This window comes from Prinia subflava, chromosome 1 (genome assembly GCF_021018805.1).
Source record: "Prinia subflava isolate CZ2003 ecotype Zambia chromosome 1, Cam_Psub_1.2, whole genome shotgun sequence".
NCBI classification, from domain to species: domain Eukaryota; kingdom Metazoa; phylum Chordata; class Aves; order Passeriformes; family Cisticolidae; genus Prinia; species Prinia subflava.
The window spans coordinates 7,793,730-7,815,307 of NC_086247.1; the positions used below are offsets into that span (position 1 = coordinate 7,793,730).

The 21,578-nt window shown below is 43.9% G+C and overlaps 1 protein-coding gene across 1 annotated transcript in view; it reads left to right on the top strand.

Annotated features, from left to right (window-relative positions):
• The first annotated feature begins 1,541 nt into the window (after window positions 1–1,541).
• NDRG1 (N-myc downstream regulated 1) overlaps window positions 1,542–21,578 on the top strand; it is a 39,492-nt gene continuing 19,455 nt past the window's right edge. Inside the window, exons 1-3 of the mRNA XM_063409085.1 lie at window positions 1,542–1,620; window positions 15,002–15,080; window positions 17,717–17,752. Of these exons, the coding sequence (XP_063265155.1) occupies window positions 15,018–15,080; window positions 17,717–17,752 (99 nt within the window). The 5' untranslated portion in view covers window positions 1,542–1,620; window positions 15,002–15,017. The remainder of the gene's footprint in view (window positions 1,621–15,001; window positions 15,081–17,716; window positions 17,753–21,578) is intronic.

The following is a 21,578-nucleotide window of genomic DNA, read 5'->3' on the forward strand; positions in this document are numbered from 1 at the left end:
ATCAGATGAAGGAAGGATTAATCTGTTGGAAAATTAGTCAAGCCCTTGTTCTTGTTCTAGCATTTGCACTTCTTCCATAACTTTGGTACACTGAGCTAGACAAATCTTCCATAAACAAACACAGCATGCCAGTGACCTGATGACATAATTTTGAACATATGACTTCAAAATACACTCAGTTGCAAATTAAATTATTTGTGATGGTTTCATTGGTTTCCTGGCATCACAGTTTAAAATGATTATGAAAAAGATTAGGCCTTTTATCATTCAAAAAACAAAGAAAGCACATACAGAACAGTGCTGTCTTAGGATGACAAATGCTCTCTCGCATTGGTCAGAAAAACTTTTCATCCTTGCAGACATTAACTAATCAAAAGGAAGAAAACAAGACATTTCTTTTATTCTACACTTGGTAATATTTCACAGTTATTGCTGCACAACATGATCTCCCATAATTTTGTGGGGAAAAAGGAGTCAGACTTCCAGGGTTCTACTCCCAAAAGCAGCAGTTTCTGACACAGGTGCAGAAGCTGACTTAGGAGGAGAGAAGCTCATATGCATTTGAGCAGAAGTAAGCTTTTGTGGACTCGACTTAATAACCTTATTATATAGCTGAGAAAACAGAGGCTGAGAGTTTAACAGAGTTTCAGGGTTTGAGGAATTTCTGATTTCCTCTTCAGGCCACTTCACAAGGGGGAATGACAACATGCTGTGGATTTCACGTGTTTGGGTCACAGTAACATGCCATGAAAGTGAAGTTTGTTAAGTGAAATCACACACTTGGGGGAAGTGTTTTGCAGAAAAGTCACAGAAAAAGCAGCTCAGGCCGTGACAGTGTAACTCGCCTCTCAGCAGACGGCTGCACACAGAACTGTGTGTACAGAGATACTCTTTGCTCAGCAGGCAAGGGCCTCTTTTTTGGAATAAACGATTAGCTGCGCTTCTTGCCAAAGGGCTGTTCACTGGGAAACTCACCCAGCACTTGCAGCACCCGCTGCACCCTCTGAACTTCACCAGGAATGTGCACAGGCATTATTTCCCTCCTGCAGTTACAGTTCCTTCCTAATGCTCATATTAATGTGCAAGCACAGGATTTTGCAACTCTGGTAAACACACTTTATATCTATATAGAAATATGTCGGCAGGACTTGGACCACCTGTGCCAGCACCCCGCTGTCGCCGCCCTCGGCTCGGCTTTCCCAGGGCTGCTGCTCGGCCCTCGGGCGAGCCCTTGAGCACACTCCCTTCTCCTCGCCACACCGCTGGAAGCCGCGGCTGCCCGGGGAAGCGGGACGCGGGTCCCGCCGCTGGCTGCTCTGCAGCCCGCCCGGGAAGGCGATGCCAGCGCTGAGCCTGCTCCCGCTGGGCTGCGCGCCCGGGGAGCAGCGGGCACCCGGGCTTGCGGGTGGGCGTCGGGGCTCCCCGCTGCTCCCCAGGGCCGCTGTGGGGCAGGGCACGGGGCACGGCCGCCGCACACGGGCGAGCCCGGAGGCGGCGGGAGGAGCCGGCGGTGGCGGCGGCACCGCCCGGCGGGCGGGGCAGGGGCTATAAAGGGTCCCCGCGGCCGCGGGCGGCGGCCGGAGCGGCAGAGGCGGCGCGGGGACTGCGGGAGCGCGGCAGGTGAGAGAGAGCCCCGTCCGTCTTTCCGTCCGTCTTTCCGTCCGTCTTTCCGTCCGTCTTTCCGTCCGTCTTTCCGTCCGTCTTTCCGTCCGTCTTTCCGTCCGTCTTTCCGTCCGTCTTTCCGTCCGTCTTTCCGTCCGTCTTTCCGTCCGTCTTTCCGTCCGTCTTTCCGTCCGTCCCCGCGGACCTCGCTGTCCCCTCGGGCGCGCAGCATCCTCGCATCACCCCGTCCTTTTTCCCTCAGCCCCGCTCCTTTCCCGTCGCTCCGGGCAGTCTCTGCCGGGTGCGGGGGGCTCGGAGGGGCAGCGCTCGTTCCCCCGAGCCGGACCGGCCCTTCCCGGGAGCGGGGGCGGCCGCGGGATGCTGCACCCGGGCAGCAGCGGGATGGGCTGGGCTGCAGAGCAGCTGTGAAGCCAAAGCACACACTTTCTGTAGGGAAGTTGACCAGCGGTGACGGCCTGTGTTTCTCTGCTCCCGCAGCTCTGGGTTTGGAGCACAGGGGAGGGCAGTTCTTTCTGGGTTGGTGTCGCCGTGTGTGACGGCAGGCACGGCTCGGCTCGGCTCGGAGCACTTGAGGAGTGTTTGCAGTGTAGGAGCAGCCGCGCACTGGGCTGGATGGAATGAGGGATTTCGCCTCTGCTAAGGAGGAGCTTTTGGTTAATGATTTTCATCGTAGAACACTTGCAAGCTGGCAGTGCTCACTGCTTCACAATGATCTTAGTGCCCTGTTTAGCACCCATCCCCAGAACAGCGCTTCACATAGAAGTATTTATCACCTATGTTATTTTGAAGATTTTCTTTCTCTGGTTTGAATAGGAACTGTATTATGAACTTAGAAAGTGCAATTGTAATGACATGGAAGAAGTCAAAGACAACCTGAAGCTTCCAGGTCCAGGTTCTCTGCATGGTGTTTTGATTGTTTTGCTTTCTTCTGGCTTTTTATCAACTTTTTTGTGTATCCAAGTGTGTCAAAGATACACAGCTGCTGTAAAAATCAGTGTTGAGGGTAAGCAATGGAAATAACCTGTAAAGAGGAGCTATCAAGTGCCTCAGGTAAACATCTGAGAAGCTTGCCTTGCTGTTTTTAGCTTTGGCTGTTACAGGTATAATTTACATCAAAACTTCAGCCAGTGGCATTAAGCAGTGCACTTTGAACTTGGCTTTGGGAACATGTTTGGTGGTTGGTTTTTGTGTTTTGTTTTGGTTTTTGGTTGGTTTTTTTTTTTTTGGTGGGGGCTTTTTTGTTTTGGTTTGTTTTTGATATTTTCATTAGGGGGTTTCTTTTTGTGTGGATTTTTTTTTGTTGTTTTGATTTTGTGGTCTTTTAACCAGAGTCTAATGTAGTTTGACAGAGTGACTGTGTTTTTATCAGAAGTACTTGAGTAAACAGCAGGCAGCTAATGCTGTATGATGTTCTGTGCACAGCAAGAATTTAATGACTTTGGATGAAATGCTAAAGCTCAGAGTAGATGCAGCTCACACAGTGATTCTTAAAGCCTTGTACAGTTCCCAGGGTACTAATGAGGCCCAGACCCTCTAAGAAGAGTAACTCATGAATGTGTTCAGGAGGGACTGGTGTGTGTTTTGCTATGGAAAACACAGATGCAGTGAAAGCAGGTTTTAATGTAGTAATGAGAGACTCCTTAGTGTTTGGTTTTTGTACCTAATATTTTTCAGTAAAAACTGAACAGATGCCACAGCATAATGGTTTGGGGGCCTGGAGGCCTCAGCTTCTGAATCTGAGTTCCTTGTGTAGCAGATAACTGAATGGATTTGATTTCAACTTTGAAAACTTTGAACAGGAATTTCTACAATTATGGAACTAAGAGATCATAGAGTGTTTTTTTTTGTTGAAAGATTATCTAGTCAAACTCCCCTGCCATGGACAGGGACACCTTCCACCAGATCAGGTTGCTCAAAGCCCCATCCAGCCTGGCTTTGAACACTTTCAAGGATGGGGCTGCCACAGGTTCTCTGGGCACCGTGTGGCAGTGCCTCAGCACCCTCACAGTGGGGAATTTCTCCCCAGTGTCTGGCTAAAATGGACCTACTTTCAGTTTAAACCCTTTGTGCTGTCATTGCATGCCCTTGTAAAAAGATCAGTTCTTTTCCTGAGAATGGGCACTGCAAAGTGATTGATCTTGAATCAGACTGGTGAAGGAGGGTCTAGACTAGGAAATGAAAGCTAGGGTTTTCATTTGTTTCCCTTAGAAAGAAGGGTTTTGTAGTTATTTCCTGCATTCATTGGCCTCTTTACCAAGATGACAGCAAGACAGAGATGTCAAAGCATCAGGTGTCCAGAGAATTAGGCAGTAGCCAAAGAAGTGTCACCCTCTGCTGAGGCAGGGCTGCCACATGTGCGGCCTGGTTTGGGAACCAGCACCTGGGCTACCAGAATTCCACAATGGCTATTTTTATTCTTGCCAAAATAAAAGGAACATTAAAACTGTGACAAGCCATCTGGGTAGACTGTATGAATGCTCAGTAAAACCAGCAGGATTCTCCTATTGTCTTTCCTCCAGTGGGAGGTACCCTGCTCTTTGGATATTCCTTTTTGGACTATGACAATTATAGGGGGAGATTACAAGGCACCTTTTGGAACTCTTTGGCAAGGGAACCTAGTCCTTAGAGGTAGTTATAAAGCAATTAAGTAATTTGCTCTTGTAGTTCAGGTGAGATTAGTAGTGAAGTGTTGGGAGAAAAATTCTTTGATTCAGATTTTTAAGCCTAAGTGATTAATTTCTTTGACTGAAGTACAACATGAATCTTCTCATAACCAGCTTAAGAGATTTTGATGAACTTCTAGCTTCCCATAGAAAATACTGTTTTTTCATTTTCCCTCATTAGAGCATAAAACATAGAGCAGATATGTAGTGAGACATTTCCTGCTTTTATTGTCTCAAAATAGAGAAAGAGTAAGAGAAATTATACAGAAGGAGTGAAGCTGGCTTGAAGCTCTTCAGCTTGAACACGAGGAGAAACTGCAAAACTCTTGAAAATAATACAGATTCTAATTGTGGTGGATCAGCAGTGTTTACATCATGTGCCCAGCTGGAAGCTTAAGGCAGCAGAAGCCTGTTTGCTGTCAGGCAGAGCACAGCCTGGGGAAAAAATGGCCTGGATCAGTTCAGTCGCAGCAAGATACAATACAAGTGACTTTCTCTAACTGCTCTGGTTTGATCACCTGAAAGGAAAAGCTTCCAAAATAGAAGAAATGCAACAATGTTAATGCCTAGCATTGACAAGGATGACATACAGGTTCTGGAGATGAAGTAAGGCTTCCAGATGACTTTTTAGATCGAACTTTCATGTTCAGTCACAGCACCTAGAAATACAGAAGACCCCAATTTTTCCTGTCAGTGTTCTGCTAAAAAGATGGCACTGCACTTATAGACTGCCCTTGGCTTCAGCTTTAAAAGCAAATTTGAGTGTTAACCTAAAGCAGGATGGTGCTGTCCCTGAAGCTGCCTCTGTGGAGAATTTCCCTGGACAGTTAGGTGGGGGCTGATCTCCAGTTTCAGTAACTCATCACAAAGTTATAAAGGCTTGGGTTGGAAGAGACCTTAAAAACAATCTAGTTCCAACCCCTCTGCCATCCAGGGATGTCCCCCCGCCTAGGTCAGGTTGCTCAGGTCCAGGAGCAGCAGTTACCCCTCTGTCAATTGCTTTGCCCCAAAAGTTCCAAGTAAATTACTTGTTACTGCTGGAAAGTTAGGGGAAATATTCTGCAACTGTTTCAAAGACTAAGAGCAAGGCAAACCCATTTTCAGATTGAGTGGTGTGTGTTCCTATGGATGACTGAAATCTGGGTTAGACATCTAGGAAATCAATGGCTGTGAATATAATGGCTATTGAACTTGGTGTGTCTATCAGATGGTGGCAGCTTTTTTCCCCATCTGTGTCACTTCAGAGCCCTGGGTGACTTCAGGGAGGGACAGCTAGTGGAGGTAATTCCTGCTGTTAATTTCCTTTGGCTGTGGTTTTTAAGCAGCAGTAAGGAGCCATTCAGAGCTTTTCCTGAATATGTGTTCATGTATCATTGAAGTGTTATTATGACATAATTAAACCCAGCACTGAGAGTCCATGTGAATCAGAACCATAACTTGGCATTTAATCCAGAGCAGCAAGTGTGGAGTACAGAAAAAAGTAAAGCCTGCAATTGTCCAAGTGTCAGGCTTGAATGTGTAAGCTCCTATATTGGATGATGAGGATGATGAGTTTAGTTTTGTCTCAAGGCTGCTGCAGGTTCAGGCCTATTTTGTTTCCCAGCTGGCACAAGTGTTGCCTTTGGATAATGCCCAGAAGTTTGTTGTCAGAGGGAGTGTTCTCCATGCAGAGGTGCTCTGTGATGTGCTTGCTGATGCACAGCTGGACTGCCTGTGCTGAAGACATTTTCCACAGCTGTATCTCTTTGTCCTAAGCAGGATGTGTGTCAGTTTTGCTGCTCTTATTTTGTGTGGCTGATCACGTTTCCTATGTTTCTTTTGGGTTTGGGGCGACTTCCTTTCAGTTAGTTGTCAAAATTTTAATATATCCTTTTCATCTGTCAAGTTTTTTCTCTTGGTAGCTGGAAGTTAGTCAATATAGATCTTCCTTTTCAAGACCTGTTTTTAAAACTGGGTATTCACTACTTTTCTAAGCCATCAACTGGCTGCTTCCTGCCTGACCTAAGTATAGCTTCAAAAGTACAGCTTTTTCAACTTATTTTCTACCATGGATGGGGAAGGCCAGCCTGCTAGATCTGTACAGATGATGCAGAGATTAGTGGAAACACCAAACATTACGACTTAGTGCAGCATGAAAACCCAACTCACTGCAAAACAAATCTTTCCATTTGCTTTCAACCATTCCTTGGGTTTGCTTATTTTAACTCGTGTGCTTTTTCTATCCTTGCCATTTCACCACTCTTGCAACCTGACTTAAAGAAATTCTGAATTTTAGGAAGCACAAACTAAGTTATAAAGATCTTAAACTCTAATGCCCTCATGAAGATTCTGTAGTTGGAGGCAGTGGTGTTCAAACCAAAAAAGTGGTAACATCTGGTAGTGTGTTCACTGGTAGGCATAAGCTGTATTGGAAAAGCAATCAGCAAAGTAGGATGCACCTTTCAAAGGAACTTTTATTTGTGAACACAGTAAGCAGACATCCAGATGGAAATGCACTGTTAAAGGAAGGAAGGATTGCTCTTGCTGTGGGTTTGTGGGTTGCTTCCTTCAGGAAGCTCTTGTGCACCTTACCAAACTAATGATCTTATTTTCCTGCTGCCATAGTTTTGGAGTGTTCTAAACATGCTTTGCATGTACTGTAACACATCCCTGCTAAATTTTAAGATGTATTTTTATCCTTGGACAAAGTTGTGGCGTTTTGGCTATGGGACTAATTATGCAGTAGAAGCACTGCAGAATTTTATGATGACCTTTTATGTTTTCTTTCCTAGATGATTCAGTTTAAAAGCATCATATTTTTTCCCATGTGAAGCACTATGAATTTTATGAAGTTTTACATAAAATCCCAATGCCATATAAATGTTTGGACATGTATAACTCCAACTCTTTGTGTAAACACAGCCTGGAAGGTGACAATGAAGTTCTCTGTCTGTGATAGACACTAACCTGGAGTGTAGATGGGTAAGGCTTTGAAATAAGTCAGCTGAGGATGGGGAATTGCCTTTTGCCCACTTTGAAGGGTTTTGAAAGAGCTTGTTTGCAGGAGCAAGGAGTATTCTAGAATTGGATGGAGCTGATTCAGACACTCCCTGTGCCACCAGTGCCACCTGTTGTGGTACAGGCTGTGTGCTCAGCCCTTGGGAACATCATACTGAATGTTTGGGTGCTGATGCTTGTAGGCAGTGGAAGATTTCTGCCCAGATGTAGTCCTGAGTAATTCAGCATGTGAAAATGCATAAATTCAGGTAATTTTATAAAGGGACTTGCTTGGGAAGAAGATGTGTCTTAACACAATGGCCATTTGTGTAAAGTTTGAGTTCTGATTAAGCTCTAGAGGGCTAAAGTTCATCCTAGAAAAGTGAACTGGCCATGGATGGGAACAGAATAATATCCATAAATTATACTTCTCTCCTCAACAAACAAGCAAAAACCTTCATGCCCTCATCATGGAAAACTTCAGCCGAGACTTTTTGGCAGGGAAAGAGAACTTGTAACAGCAATGACCAAGCAGTTTTAATAGGTGGTAGAACAAGTAATCTATGTACTCAGAAGCTGCATCCCCTGTAGTACAACCTCATGAATAAATGTAAATTAAGAAACATCATCAACCTTATCTGTGATGCATTGTAACTTAAGTCCTCATCATTGCAACATCAATGTGAAAATGCAGAACATACAAAAAGAATGCACTATATTCTTGCAAGGGTGCAACCTAGAGATCCAGACAACATTCCTCATCTCTGAGTATACTGAGCCTCTCCTTTCTGGAATAATCTCAGAATGTTTTTGCCTCTAACTTCGGCAGAACCACCCACTTGTTGAAGCGGCTGCAGCTGGGCAGCAGCTATGAGCTATTAAAGCATGGCAGATTGAGAATAGGAGGGGGCAGGGAGCATGTCCTGACACTGGTGAGCTGCAGGAACAATAGCTTTTTTCTTGTCTGTTTAGACCGTAATCTTTGTGGCAGAAGCTGTCTCTTCCATGTTATGAAATACCTAATCCATCTCTGCCCCCTCATAACATCTCTGTTATTTCCTCTGGCCCCAAAGCCCAGCCCAACGCTGCACAGCAGGTGCCAGGTCCTGTGTCAGGGCATCACCTTCAGTCTTTGTGTCAGACCTTTGTGCCTGGGCAGTGGGAAGGATGCAGAGGAGGGGGCTGGGGCAGTGGAAGGAGAGGGGCTGGCTGAGGGGGTGGGTGTAAGGAAACAAAGCCTGGGAAAGCAGCTGATTGCTGTTCATCCTTTCCACCCTCCACTGCTGCCACCCAGGGCCTGGAGCCCTTCAAAGCTAAAGCACAACACTGGCACCAGTGTGAATGGGCAGATCTGTCTTTTTAAAATTCTCTAGTTCCAGCCCTTCTTCCACTAGGCCAGGTTGCTCAAAGCCCCATCCAGCCTGGCCTGGAACACTTTGCATTGCCAGACAGAACCCCTTGTCACAGGGGTGTGACCTGAGGCAGGCTCAGATGCTAAAGAAGCATGAATTTTTGAGACCTGCATTAGGGTTTGTAATCTGTCCCTCACAGAGCTGTGATGTTATAGTGTAGGCAGTATTAGGGATTGCTGCAATAGGAAAAAGCCCTAAGGCATTGAACTCTTGCCATTTCCCTGCCAGCTAGGAAGAGATAGCTGCTCATTATATTGGGAGGGGAACACAGCAGGGGTGTCCAGCAGCAAGCACACCCTTTGGCCAGCTCACCAACCCTTCCACAGCCAGCTTCTACCCCTGTCAAGCATGGGAGGACCTCAAGCTTTCTAAGGAACGTTCTTCATCTCATCCCACAGAGAGAGAGGGTTGTGCAAGCTGCATTGCAGCAGTTTCTTGCTCAACATCTGGGGGGCAGACAGAAGGGCTGCTTCCAGCTCCCTGTGTCTGGTGCTGCTGTCCACGGGCAGCTGCCAGCGTGGTTTGTGCCTGTGGGCAGTGAGCAGCCCCTGCTCTGAGGCACTGGCAGCTCAAAGGCTGTGTCTGATCCCACCACAGCTGAGCTGTGTCCAGCAGGGCCTGGGGCAGTGGCACAGTGAAAACAGGCCAGGGGAGGGGGCTGGAGCTGAGCCTGGAGATCTCCTGCACTGCAGGAGAGGGTCCCAGCTGCTGGCAGTGGGGCAGGGGGAGTGTGTGACCCCCCAGCTGTGCCCCTGTGCTGGGCCAGCTGCTGGCTCTGTCCCTGCCACTGTCTCCCTGTGCCTTCACCCAGCTGTTGCTTGGCTCAGGGTTCAAGTTCTTGGCTGAAAGGTTTTGATTTCCTAATCAGATTGATTAGCATGTAGCATAAGTGTAAACTTAAAAACGGTTAAGACTTAAGGCTCTTCTTGGTTTTTTGGCTTGAAAAATTCACTGTTATGCTACATTATCCTCCTAATAACCCTCATTTGTGGGTTTTTTTTCTTGGCTGCCAGCTCTCATTTTCAACTAGAGCCTTCATGAAAACATTCTGGTGGACTAATTCCCAAAGAGGGTTGAGAGAAAATAAAAGCAAAATGGTTAGAAAAAAGTAATGAATTTGAGTGTCAGCAGTGTACTGTGCTTGAAGAGGACTAGGTGATAGCAGCTGCCAGGACATCTGTGAACTAGAGACCACCAGGCAGCAGAACTGTTTCAGTTCCCTGATAATATTTCATTTAATGCTTTGATTCTTGACCTTTTCTCATTTGAAACTTCAGGCTATTTAAGAGTTCCACTTTCAAACTTCCTTTGTCTCAGGTTATTAACTTTGAGTTTGAAATGGAGATAATGTGTAACTGGAGACTAAGGCCTGGAGTGTCCCAGGTAGTGCAGGGGCTTCAGCTTTTGGCATTTCCTGCTCAGACTGTTTATTCAGATCCTACTTAACTGTCAAAAGTCATTTGCCTTTTTTAAAGGGGAGGAACTGCTGTAAAACCTCTTTCATAATTTATTGTGTGGAACAATGTCAGAGAAAAGCAGTAACTGTACACAAAGGACCTTGTGATACCAATGCCTGTAACAAAGAGTAGTTTAAACAGGGCAGAGTGGGGGCAGATGCTTATGCATGAACTGTTTGGATGCTTGCAAATGAATAATTTGATTCACAAACGGGAAGAATAAATTCATCTACTTTGTTATAAAATACCTGAGATGTAAACTGCACTTAGAGATGCCTTATGGCCCATAACTGCAAGTGGTGCTATGAACTGTCTTATCTTGATGGTCACTTGCCTCTGTTTAGTCTCTGCTTAGTGGAGACAATTTTTTTTTCAAGCTTTCCTCCAGTTTGCAGTAACCATGTTTATATTGGGGCAGTCAGACAAGTTTATAGCATTTACTGTTAATGGCTGGAAGAGGTCTAATTGACTGTGGAAGTCTCAAAGGCTGTTTGAGCACCCCAGTAACTTTCCTTCATTGTCGGAGGCCTGAGATGCTTGGTTATTTTTTGTTGTTGTTGTTGTGGCTATTTGTCAATCAACTTTTTCAGAGCTTTGGAGACACTTTAGCTCCCTCCATCCTTATCTCATCCTTGAATAATTGTTCTGGGAGTTGCTACAGGTGCACAAAACCTCTGCCATGCCTGCCCTTCCTACCTTCTTTCATGACAGTGCTGAAGACTCCTGTAGCTTTCAATGGATAAAGTCAGAGTGATGTGACTGGCTTGGAAGCACCTTTCTCCTGTGGTCCTGGAGAACAAGTTTCATGGTCCCCCTTTCTCCTAAGGGAACACCAGTTCTTGGGAGCTGGGGCCCTCAGTGCCCACAGCTGTTTCCCTCTTTACCATTGGGTGCTCATGAGTATTTAATCCCACATGCAGAGTGATTGCTATCCCTCCTGCTCGCTCAGCCTGCAGAGATGAAAATGCCATTAGGATGTTCTGCTTACCCTTCTACACATCAGTACTCAAAAGGAGAATAATTTCTGCTGCCAGTGTTTAAACAAGCAATTTTGAGGAAATTGCCTTATTTCTGAAATGCTCAGGCAGGAGCGTTTTGTTGTCTTTTGTTTTCTATGATAGCACATAAATAGAAATTGGTTGGGTGTGAGAAATCTTGTAGAGCTGGTAGCACTGCCCCCAACCCTTCATGGGTGTGAGGCCATCGTGTTTGATTATGCACCCCATGGCACAAGCTTGGACAACCCTGCACGTGCCTCCAGAAACAGGAACTTTGAAATGGGGGATCTTGGAACTTGGTTTGCTTCTGTGCATGAGAAGAATTCAGTTACACATATGCATGTTACCTAATGTTTGGTATTTATGATTGCAGCATTGCTGGGGGCTGAGGATGGCCTGATGGGTGCCTTCTTAGCCTCTTTACTGGGATCTCTGTTATGCAAAGCCAGGCTGCACAGGTATCCTGTACCTTCTGCCACCAAAACTAGGCTGCAGCAATGATTATTTCTCCAGTAATGATACAGAGGGAGAGGGGATGTATTCTGAACTTTTAATATCAAAATACTCAGGCTCCTGATAGAGATTCCTGAGCTATTAGCCTTGGTTATGACACTTGCTGCAGTGGTTTTGGAGCAGTGGGATTGGGCTGGGAGGGATATAGAAAAGCCTCTGAATTAAATTAACACTGTTGCACAGATGACCTCGCCCTTCCCCACACCTTGCTTCCTTCCTAGAGTCTGATGCCTTTCCTACTACATGGCAAAGATATGCCATCAGTTTTAAAGCATTTTTCCACCTCAGAAGGGTCTTAAAGATTTAATTTTCTCTTTGAAGTATAATTATTGTGGAACTTAAACCACTGAGTAGCAATTGCAGCAGGTATCTGGGTGCAGGGTGGTGGGTGGCCACTGTGTGGAAGTGGCTTTTCCTGGAGAAGAGAACTTGGGACCCCTCAGCAGGCTGAATTGGCCAAGCAGAGTGAAAAAAGGTTGTTTTTCTCCAAGTTGGCAACTTTACGCTGCTGCTTGCAGATATAAATGAACTTTGTCTTTGGAAGGCATCTGTGAGGCAAGTGCTTTGAAATGTGTATAAAGGGATGCTTGTATGGTTATCTGTTTAGGAGAGTTCTGCAGATACATTAGCTTTGAGCTGCCCTGTCACACAACAGAGGGCAGCACAAAGCACCTATTTAGAAAGTATAAAATTTGTGCTGAACAAGGATGGTACAAAGCCACTTCCCTGTCTTTCTCCTTGGAAAATAAGATGTTTTTTGCAGTGGTGTCAGATACAGGGGCTTTGTTTGCCAGCTCTTGTGAACAAACAGTGGCATTATCCCGCCTTAACGCAAGGTTGCCGCTTGGTGGGAAGGTTTCAGGTATTCCTGATGCACAGAAGGAAAGCCCAGAGCTTGGAAATGTCTGCTCTGAAAACACTGTGGCTCCAAGATATGGTATCTTCCCAAAAGTGAGAACTGGGTGAGGGCAGGGCTCTTGTTCAGCAGGCTTGGTGGCAGTCGTGCAGTCTGCTGGTCAGCACTTCCTAACGCCGCTCCTTCGGAAACACACAGCAGCAACTTTGAACTGTTATGAAAACAAGATTGTTTTTAAGGCTATAAAAATATCCATCTTGTTCTTTTTTGGCACGATTTTTTCACTTATTTGTAGTCAATGCTCTGAGTCCCTGAAAACCTGAAACTATCCCATATAAACATTTCTATTCCACAAACAGTGCCTGTGGCTTTGTTCCCTGAGCCACTTCTTACTGAAAAACTGCAGAGGACCTGGCTTCTTGCTCTCATCACCTATGGGCAAACAAGAGAAAAATATCTTGCATTTCTAGTCCCTATTGCAGAATTAGGTGCTATATTAAGGTATTTGTCTTAATAGAACTTGCTGAATTTAAAAAAAAAAAGTTCATAGGTGCAGTTGCATATGAGTATTTCCACCTCCAAATATTGCAATAGCATTTCTTTTTCCTCTCTGCCATGCCCAATGGCTCACTGTGTAGAATGGCAGACTACATAGATGGCTGTAATCACAAAAACATGTAACATTTGCTAAAATGTCACTTGCAGTTTCTAAAAATTTTGCAACTTTTTTCCTGCTGATTCTTTGATTAAAATTTGTAACAGACAAAACACAATGGAAAACCTGGAGAAAAGGGTGAATCAGAGTCACTTGAGTCTCCTGACTATTCAAGAACCTCTGATATCATCTTGTAAATTTGAAGGACAAAGCACTGACAATGGGGTTAGTTTTGGTCCTGTCTTCATGCCTCAACTGGTGGTGTAAAATATTAATGAAAAATTTCTCTAAACTTAAAATCCACAGTCTAATTATTACCAAAATTCCCCCCAGTTGCATAGCTAGCAAGAATAGTTCCAAAAATCCAAAGCTATTTGAATGTGAATGGACACACACATTTTTCCAGCATTAACTTTTGGTCTGAGTGTGTCCCTTTGTAGCTTTCTGCAGCATCCAGCTGTCCTGCAGACTGTCACCAGAGCATCTTTGCCCAGGGACAAGTGCATCGAGTTAACCCATGGGGCAGAGTGAAAAATAATGCTGCTGCCACTGCCTGGATGCTCCTGTGGGCTTCACAGCCCTTCCTGAGCCATCAGATCATTTATGTAGACAGCATGATGGGCTTAAATCAGATTTAAGTCAGGAGGCAGGGAACCATGCTTTAAAGAATCAATGTAAATTGTGATCTGTAGTTCTGTGCTTATCTTCAGAAAATAATTAAAATGTGTTCAGTTAGACCTAATCAATAATTCCTAAATATCTTTCAGGTTTTGGCTTGCTTTGAGTGTTCTTACTCCTATGTTTTACTTGAGACTAAAAGTATCTTAAAAAGTAAATATTGTTTTATAACTGTGCAGATGGACAAAACTGGAAACTTATTAAAGATGCCCAAACCCCGCATGATATGCATTTCTCCAGCAGGCTGAAGGATATGTAATAAAACGACTTTGGCTTCTGAATTTGCTGCTGCAGTGCTTCTAGGATCTCTTTTGAGAACTGTTTCTAGTCATTCATTAGAGCTTCACAGGGAGCTGCCCTGACTCCTGTACCTTATCTCTGTCGAGGGAGTGGGAAGATGTTCTCAGCTTCCAGTCTGGACCAGTGAAGAAGGTGCTCTGCACCTGAGCCACGGCCTCTGACTCTGTTTGCCTTGGCAGTCACCTCTCCTGGGGTTTGCTGTGTCTGTGTTCCCAGTTAAGCTTCCTGCAGCTGAGGGTTGGACATCACAACGCAGGATACAGCAGGTCTTGTTCCTTCCTCTGACAGTTTTGAAAATAGCATTATTGCATGAACCTTCTTGGTGTCCACTTAAAGGAGTATCTGATTTTTATCTGTCCTGAAGAGTGGAGCACATCAATCTGACAATAAAATGATGCTAATGTGTGTCCAGTTTGATTTTTCTCACTGTAATAGTCTGGGGGATAGTGAGAGAGCCTTGCATACACTGAAAAAAAAAAAATAAACAGTTTTCAGATACAACTGCTCAATCAAATTTCAGTAGGTAGGTGTGTAGATTTGGCTATGCCTTCTTTTACCCGTGGGATGACAGTTTCCATGGTTCTCTCTGCTGTCCCTGCCCTGTTTGCTTCAGCATTCTCTGCTCTGAAGCTGCTAAACTTCTGTTTGATCTTGCAGCCTTAATATTTTTTTAATCTCATATTGTGCAGGATTGTGTATATAAATAAACCAGGGAGGCATTTTACAAGAGATTTATAACCTTCTTGCAGAGGTCTTTTAAACTATAACCTGAAAGAGTGGGTCATTGTGGGGGCTGGGTGGAGCAGGATCTTTACTTGTTCCTGTATTTAATCTTTGATGCTGAGAACAAATCTCTTTTCCTCTTTGCAGATATCAGCTACTGACCATGTCAACAGAGTTCCAGGATGCTCACCTTGCAGAGGTGAAACCTCTGGTGGAGAAGGAGGAGGTAATTGTTTTAAAGCATTTTGGAGCTTCTGTGTTTTCTGTCAGGACTGCTTTTGGAACTGTACATGTGTTTTTAGATTATTTTGAACATAGTGTACAGAAGGAGAAAAGAAACTGGAGATGGAATAAGAATAGTTCATTGGGTTGTTTTTTTTAAATAATGCAAACCTGACCTTAATTATTTGTTCTTGTTTGGTTTTGTTCTTTTAATATGATGGTGACATTTTTTCTTATCTGAATAATGACAGCTCTGGGTGTCTTTATCTGTATCAAATCATGCCAGGTGGGCACTCTCGTGTACATGCCTCTATAGCTACACACTTCTCAATGTAAAGACAGGCTTTGCTCTGTCAGCTGCCTCTCACAGAGACAGCTTTTACATTTCCTTTGGGCAAGCTGAGTCCAGAGGTAGGGCTGAGCCCTTTCTTGTCCTCTCTGAGCCATGAGTTACAGCCAGCTGGCTGTGTACAACCCACAGCCTGTTGCAGCCACTGGAGCTGCTGCACAGAAACATCCTAGTTTTTTGTTTGTTTTTTTTTAACCTTGTTATACTACTATCCACTCTTAATTGGACTTGTAAAAAAAAAAAAATGAAACAACCCTATCACCCTAACATCTGGATTCAGTGGCTATCTGACTCTTCAGTGGTAGCCATACTCTGTGCTTTGGTATGTTCATGGCAAAAAATTCACTGTAATACGTGAAGAAACATCTCAGCATTTTCTTGGAACAAAACTAAGACTTTTTCTCTTGTTCCCAATGACATTTTTTCTTGACTGTGATGTATATAAATGTGTTGGGTTTCTTTCTGGTCTTATACACTAGAATTCATTGCTCTATCTGCTTTCTTTTTTATTCCCTCCCTCTTTTACGTAAACACTTCAGAAAATAATTTCCACTTGTGACTGCGGTGGAATGGCTAGAGAAACTTTAAACACAGCTCCTTTGCCAAGGACATTGCATGAAAGCAGAGCTTGTTTGGATACCACTGAATGCAGCACTCAAACTTTTCAGAAACTAAGACTTCTTTTTAATGCCCATATTGTTCAGAACTACCAAAGCAAAGGAGATTCTAAGCAGAAGTCCTGTTGATACTGGAATAGTTTTGCTTCAAAGTTCAGAAATATCTTAACAATATTAACTTCCTGGGTTTTGGTAGCACATAGGTCAAAAGTTGGAATCTTGACAATGAGCCCTATATGCTTTTGTTCATGATGTTACCTTAAATTTTGTATGCATGGGGGAAGCTAGGACAGAGTTTGATTTCCTCTGTGCCGTTGTAACATACATGAAGGATGTTAATGTATTTTGTGAAAGTGGAAAAGGTTGCCCTGAAGGATGCCCAGCACATATTGAGATGGACAGTGGAGCTGGTTTTGAGTTGGTTATTGGATGAGGCTCTCTGGAATTAGGTCCTATCTTGTTGTGCTTGGGTTTCTGCCACAGCCAAGTCTTTGTTCCTGGGCAGTGACCACCCTTATTTCATATGCTGTTGGTACAGATGCCAAATATACTTATTTCTTTCAGCTCTGGGTCCCACTGGAACAACAGTGGCTGAAATGCTGTGTTTGAGGGGTCACGAGACCAACAATACAGTAAAACACAGCATATTGTCTAAAGCTAAAGCTGTGCAAAATTATTTCTGCTGAGTCAGATCTTAGGTAGTTGTTTGCATGTCCAAGACTGTGCCTAGGTGCTTAAAAGTCACAGCTGTGAGAATTACAGGTTGTACTGCAGTGCTTTGAGGGTCCCCTAAGAAAGCAGCTATGGTTTCTGACATCTGTCCTTAATTTACCAGGGCTTCTGAGGCTGAAGGATCTCCTTGCCAGGATGCTAAGTTTTCCTTTTTATCTCCATATTATTTGTCAAGCCTCTTTTGCACTTTGAGTATAAAGTGTTTGCTTGGCTGTTTCTCCCTCTGTTTTCAGCCCTGCAGTGGAAATAAGAGTTTGACTTGTCCCTTAAAAAAAGGAGATAACTACAGATATTTCCTCCTTTGAAGCTGTGAGCCTTGTAGGCTATTGGAGGTGGGAAGGTTGTCACCCAACTCCTTTCCTGGTCGAGACCCTCGACAGGTGCAGGAGATTTTCAGTAGCAGCTATGGAGGTGCCAGGTTGGAATGGACCTCTCTGTGCCCAGCCAGCCTCCCAAACACTGCAAAGACTAAATTTGGCTGGAATAAGACCCTTCCCATCTTCCACCTCATGTAACCAAGTCCCAGTAATGCTTGCTGAACTGAGTTGCAAGTGTTCAGTGCATTCTTGAATAGAGACTTCCCATCCTGGGCAGGACTGGGGCTGTCTGCTGTCCCATGGCTACAAGAGGTGATGCAGGAAAATTCACTTTTACTGCTCCTTGTGAGTGTATTGCTCAGAGATTTAAACATAACTGAGGATGCACCAGCTTTTGTCCTTCATTTTGCTGGTCTGTAATCTAGTATTTTACTGCTTTCATTTCTCCATGAAGACTAGTGGATTTAAAAGCTCTTGAGTGAATTTTGATGCTCATCAGAAAAGCTCTCATTGAATGGACAGAGAGCTCTCAGCTGCAGAACTGGGGGGGGGCTAGAACACATATCCAAGCACCATTTCCATAGATGCAAGTTACTTCTATTAATGCCTTCAAATCTCTTCACAGGCCATCACTCGCCTCCTTCCAGACTTCGATGTTCAGGCAAGTAAAGCTATTATTCTTTGGGTTTTTTTTTCCTTTTCCTTTTTCTTTTTGCACAAGGGGGAGACTTGACATTTGAGAAAGCAGCAAGATGTGACCAGAAGGGACTGCCTGCTTGCCAGGAATGCTGTCACTGTGGAGAGGGCTCTGAATGGGGCTGTGCTGTAGCCATGTCAAGGGGACCACAGGGAGCCTTTTCAGGCTGGAGCTGAGAAAGTTTCAGTCAAAGGGGGTGGCTGGTTTGCAAGCAGTTCTGTTCCTGCTAAGAGAATGAGAATCTTCAGCAGTGGTAGTGACAACAATATATTCCCCTCCCACATGGGCACACACTTTCCCCAGTTAATTTGCTTTCCTTAGCAGTGTGCATGCATTACTTCAGACGAAATGTTCCTCTGGTTGCATCTCATTGTGCTGTTGAAACTTTCCAAAATATTCCTGAAGCCTGTGGGGTGATGGAAGGTGCTGAGCAATCAGTACTGTCAGTAATAGGAGTGATGGCATTTCTATATTTTTATTTAGAGACAGAACATAGAAGTCTGTAGCACAGCACTAGGTCAGATGGTGGCCCTTCACTTTCCCCGAGTGTCATACTTTTGAGAGATGACTTGGTCACTCTCCTGGCTCCCCTTATTTTATTGCCATTTGGGCTTTTGACTGAGAAGTTTGTCCTTGCTGGTTCTTAGCTGAGACTGAGGAATTGTGTGCCTGCAGGAGCCAGGCTGGACTGAACTGGGACGGAGATCAGGGCGGGTGCACCTGCCTTGGTGAACAGTGGGAGTGGTGTTTGCCCACTGCTGAGCACAAGGGTTGTGTACTGGGAAAAGAGGCTCAGAGGGTGTCTCGTTTTTGTCAGGGTGTGCAGAAATGGAAGCAGACTGTGCAGTACTAGGGAAAGGTATTAAATTGTGCCAGTCTCTGTTCAGGAAATTTCCTCTGTTCAGGTTGTTTCCTTCTATAGAAGGAAATAACTCTTCTCTACTTTATTGCATGTTGCACTTTATTAGCACCTGCCTATATATTTGTATTCAATATTGTGCTAATTGCTTAAAAATACAGCACTAATTCAAGCATTTTCCTTGGAAACCAAATGAGACAGCTATCTTGGACTTTTTTTTCATCTTTCAATTCTATAGCAAAGCTGTAGTTTACACTAATCCTGCAGCTTCCCCCTCATTTTTTCTAATGAAATCTACTGCTTGAAGTCTTGATAAATGTAAGTTAAGATTGTCACCATACAGCTTCTTGCAGGACTGTGCACAGCATGGGAGAAGCTTTCTGTTTGCTCCAGATTGATCACTTGGTCTAAATGAATTGAATCCCAGATTAAGTCTGCTAACAGGAATACTACAGTATTTTGATTAAGAATCCAGAAGTGACCTATATTTCATTTCTATTCTTGGAATAAATTGCTTGGTTTGTAAACCATGTGTATATATAGATTTTTTAACTTGCAAGATCAAATTCCCTAAGCCTTTTTGCTTTTTTTTTCTCCATGTTTTGGATTAACTGTCGCTAATCCAGAGCAGTGGTTCTTGTCATTTAGCCCTGTTCTGCCAGCTCTTACTTTTTAAAATGATCTATCTTTGTTAGGAGTTTAATCTTTAGTTGTTCTAGTTCAGGAAAAATGTGGAAGAACAGTTTCAATGCATTTTGTTAATTATTGTGACTACAAAGGAGACTTAGCTTTGGTTCTTAAAGCCACAAGTACCTTCCTTGTGTTTCTTTAAGTTATTTTGTGGTTGATTTGTGGAAAAAGTGGTTTGCAACTGCTGTGAGAGATTTGACTGCTTGGTTCATTAGAGTAATTCATGTGTGGCCCTAGAGGACCCAGGTTACTCAGGATGGAAGCTGAAGTGTGCTCTTAGTGAGCAACCTCTCCCATAAACTACTTAGAAAGAGGATGGACATGGCCAGGGAAGGAAATTACTGATGCTTGGCAGGATGGGGCTTATTTAATGCCTGTGTATGGATGTGGGTGTCTACCACATCCACTGCAAGTTTCTCCATCCTTCTGGGAACAAGTTAAGCAGTGTTCAGTTAATGACTTTGTTTCTGCCACTAGTGAAAAGAGCTGTCTGTGAGGTGTTTTCCTTCCAAGAGTAAACTTTATCTAGTTACTCAGATTTGGGAAAAAAAAAATAGATTTTTACTTCACATGCAGTTCTAGACAGACTGGAGTTTAACATAGCTTTCCATTTTTAAAGTAAGCCACTGTATAGTGGTATATTGCCTTTCTGAAAGCACATATTGCAGGACATGTGCATGGTTATTCTCTGGAGGAAAATCTTTGTGAAGCTACCAGGGGGTGGCCAAAACATGAGATGAAAGAACTGACAGCTCTGAGCTGCCTCTAGCCACCAATTTGTCTGTTACTATGTCTGTCTGTGGCACCCACCTGAAAATTGAAGTAAAGGTCTCCTGTGGCTCAAGAAGTGGAGTTCCTGAGCCAAACCTGGTTTAGGATAATTGGTGATAAACTGGTGCAGGGCACTGTGCCCTGGGTGGCTTTGCTGTCTTTGTGCCAAGCACATTTTAATTGCATTTCCAGTTTGATATATGTGTGTATTCTCTAGCTCAGTAGCTTTGGAGCGATTGGAGCCCTGGCTCCTCATCACTGTGCATGTTTATCCTCCCAGCTCTGTGTTTCAGTCCATCAGCACTCTGCTTTCTCAGTAACTCAGCGAAACTTGGAGCTGTGTGGCAGCTGTAGGGGGCAGAGATGAGTTTGTCCCTTGCAATTCCTGGCTCGTGGCCATCTGTATCCATAGGCATGAGAAATCCCTTTCTGCTTTGCTTCCTCCTACCTGTTCAGGGGGCAGGGAAGAGCTGCCCTGCAAGGGGAGATGAAGCAGCTGGTGCACGTGGCAGGAGGGGTGGGATGGGATGGGATTCCCAGTAGGGTCTGGGGTGGTGCAGTGGGCTCTGTGGGTTTCCTCATCCTTGGGGACACTGAAGGAAAGGGATGGGAGTGGCTGTGGTTTTGTGCTCAGCAGGGCAGGGTGACCCAGTGCTAATCAGACTGGGAAGGATCCCTGGGCAGAGCCATCGCAATAACCTGCGTCAGTTCCTGCAGCCGAGGTTCTGTTCTTGGCTTCCACCTTGGCAGGGTCACTTACCCTGACATCTGAAATCATCATCCCTATTAATGTACCTGCCTCCCAACCTGACTTGGGGAACCTTTTTCTTAATACTGCTAATTTAGAATAGAAATGTTAACAATTTTTTTAAAAAAGGGGAAATGCAGGGCATTGGGGATTTAGGAAATAACAAGCATAAGATGAATTGAAATGCTATTTTAGATTATAAAAGGAGAAAATGTTAAAGAACTTCAGGGCAAAGGGGGTTTGAAACTCAACATTGAAATAGCACATTAAAAGCTCAAATATTTTTAATCTCTAAGAAATTTAAAAAGAAAAATGAAAAAATAGCTTATGCAGGTATTACTATAATAAATTTCTTAAGTGATATGAATTTAAAATGTACTATCTCCTAGAAATTTAAAAGCTACTTAAATCTTCTTTAAAAGCTCCGAAGCTTTTCCCTCAGTTCTAAGGCAAGAGAAGGGAGGTGTATTTAACAGTCATAATATTATGAATTAAAATAAAAGCATGAGATTGTAATTGAGGATTAAGTATATTTGAAAGCTTTAAAATAATCTTGATGGAATGCAGTATTTTATTTAAAATATAAAACATGACGTATTTAGCAAAATGTTCAGTGTGCGGGTTAGTTTTCCTTTTTAGATATCTGAGATATTTTGGTTGCATATTCCGTACTTCAGAAAACAACTTGTTCATAAACATGTTTCTCAATCCACGTCTTACTT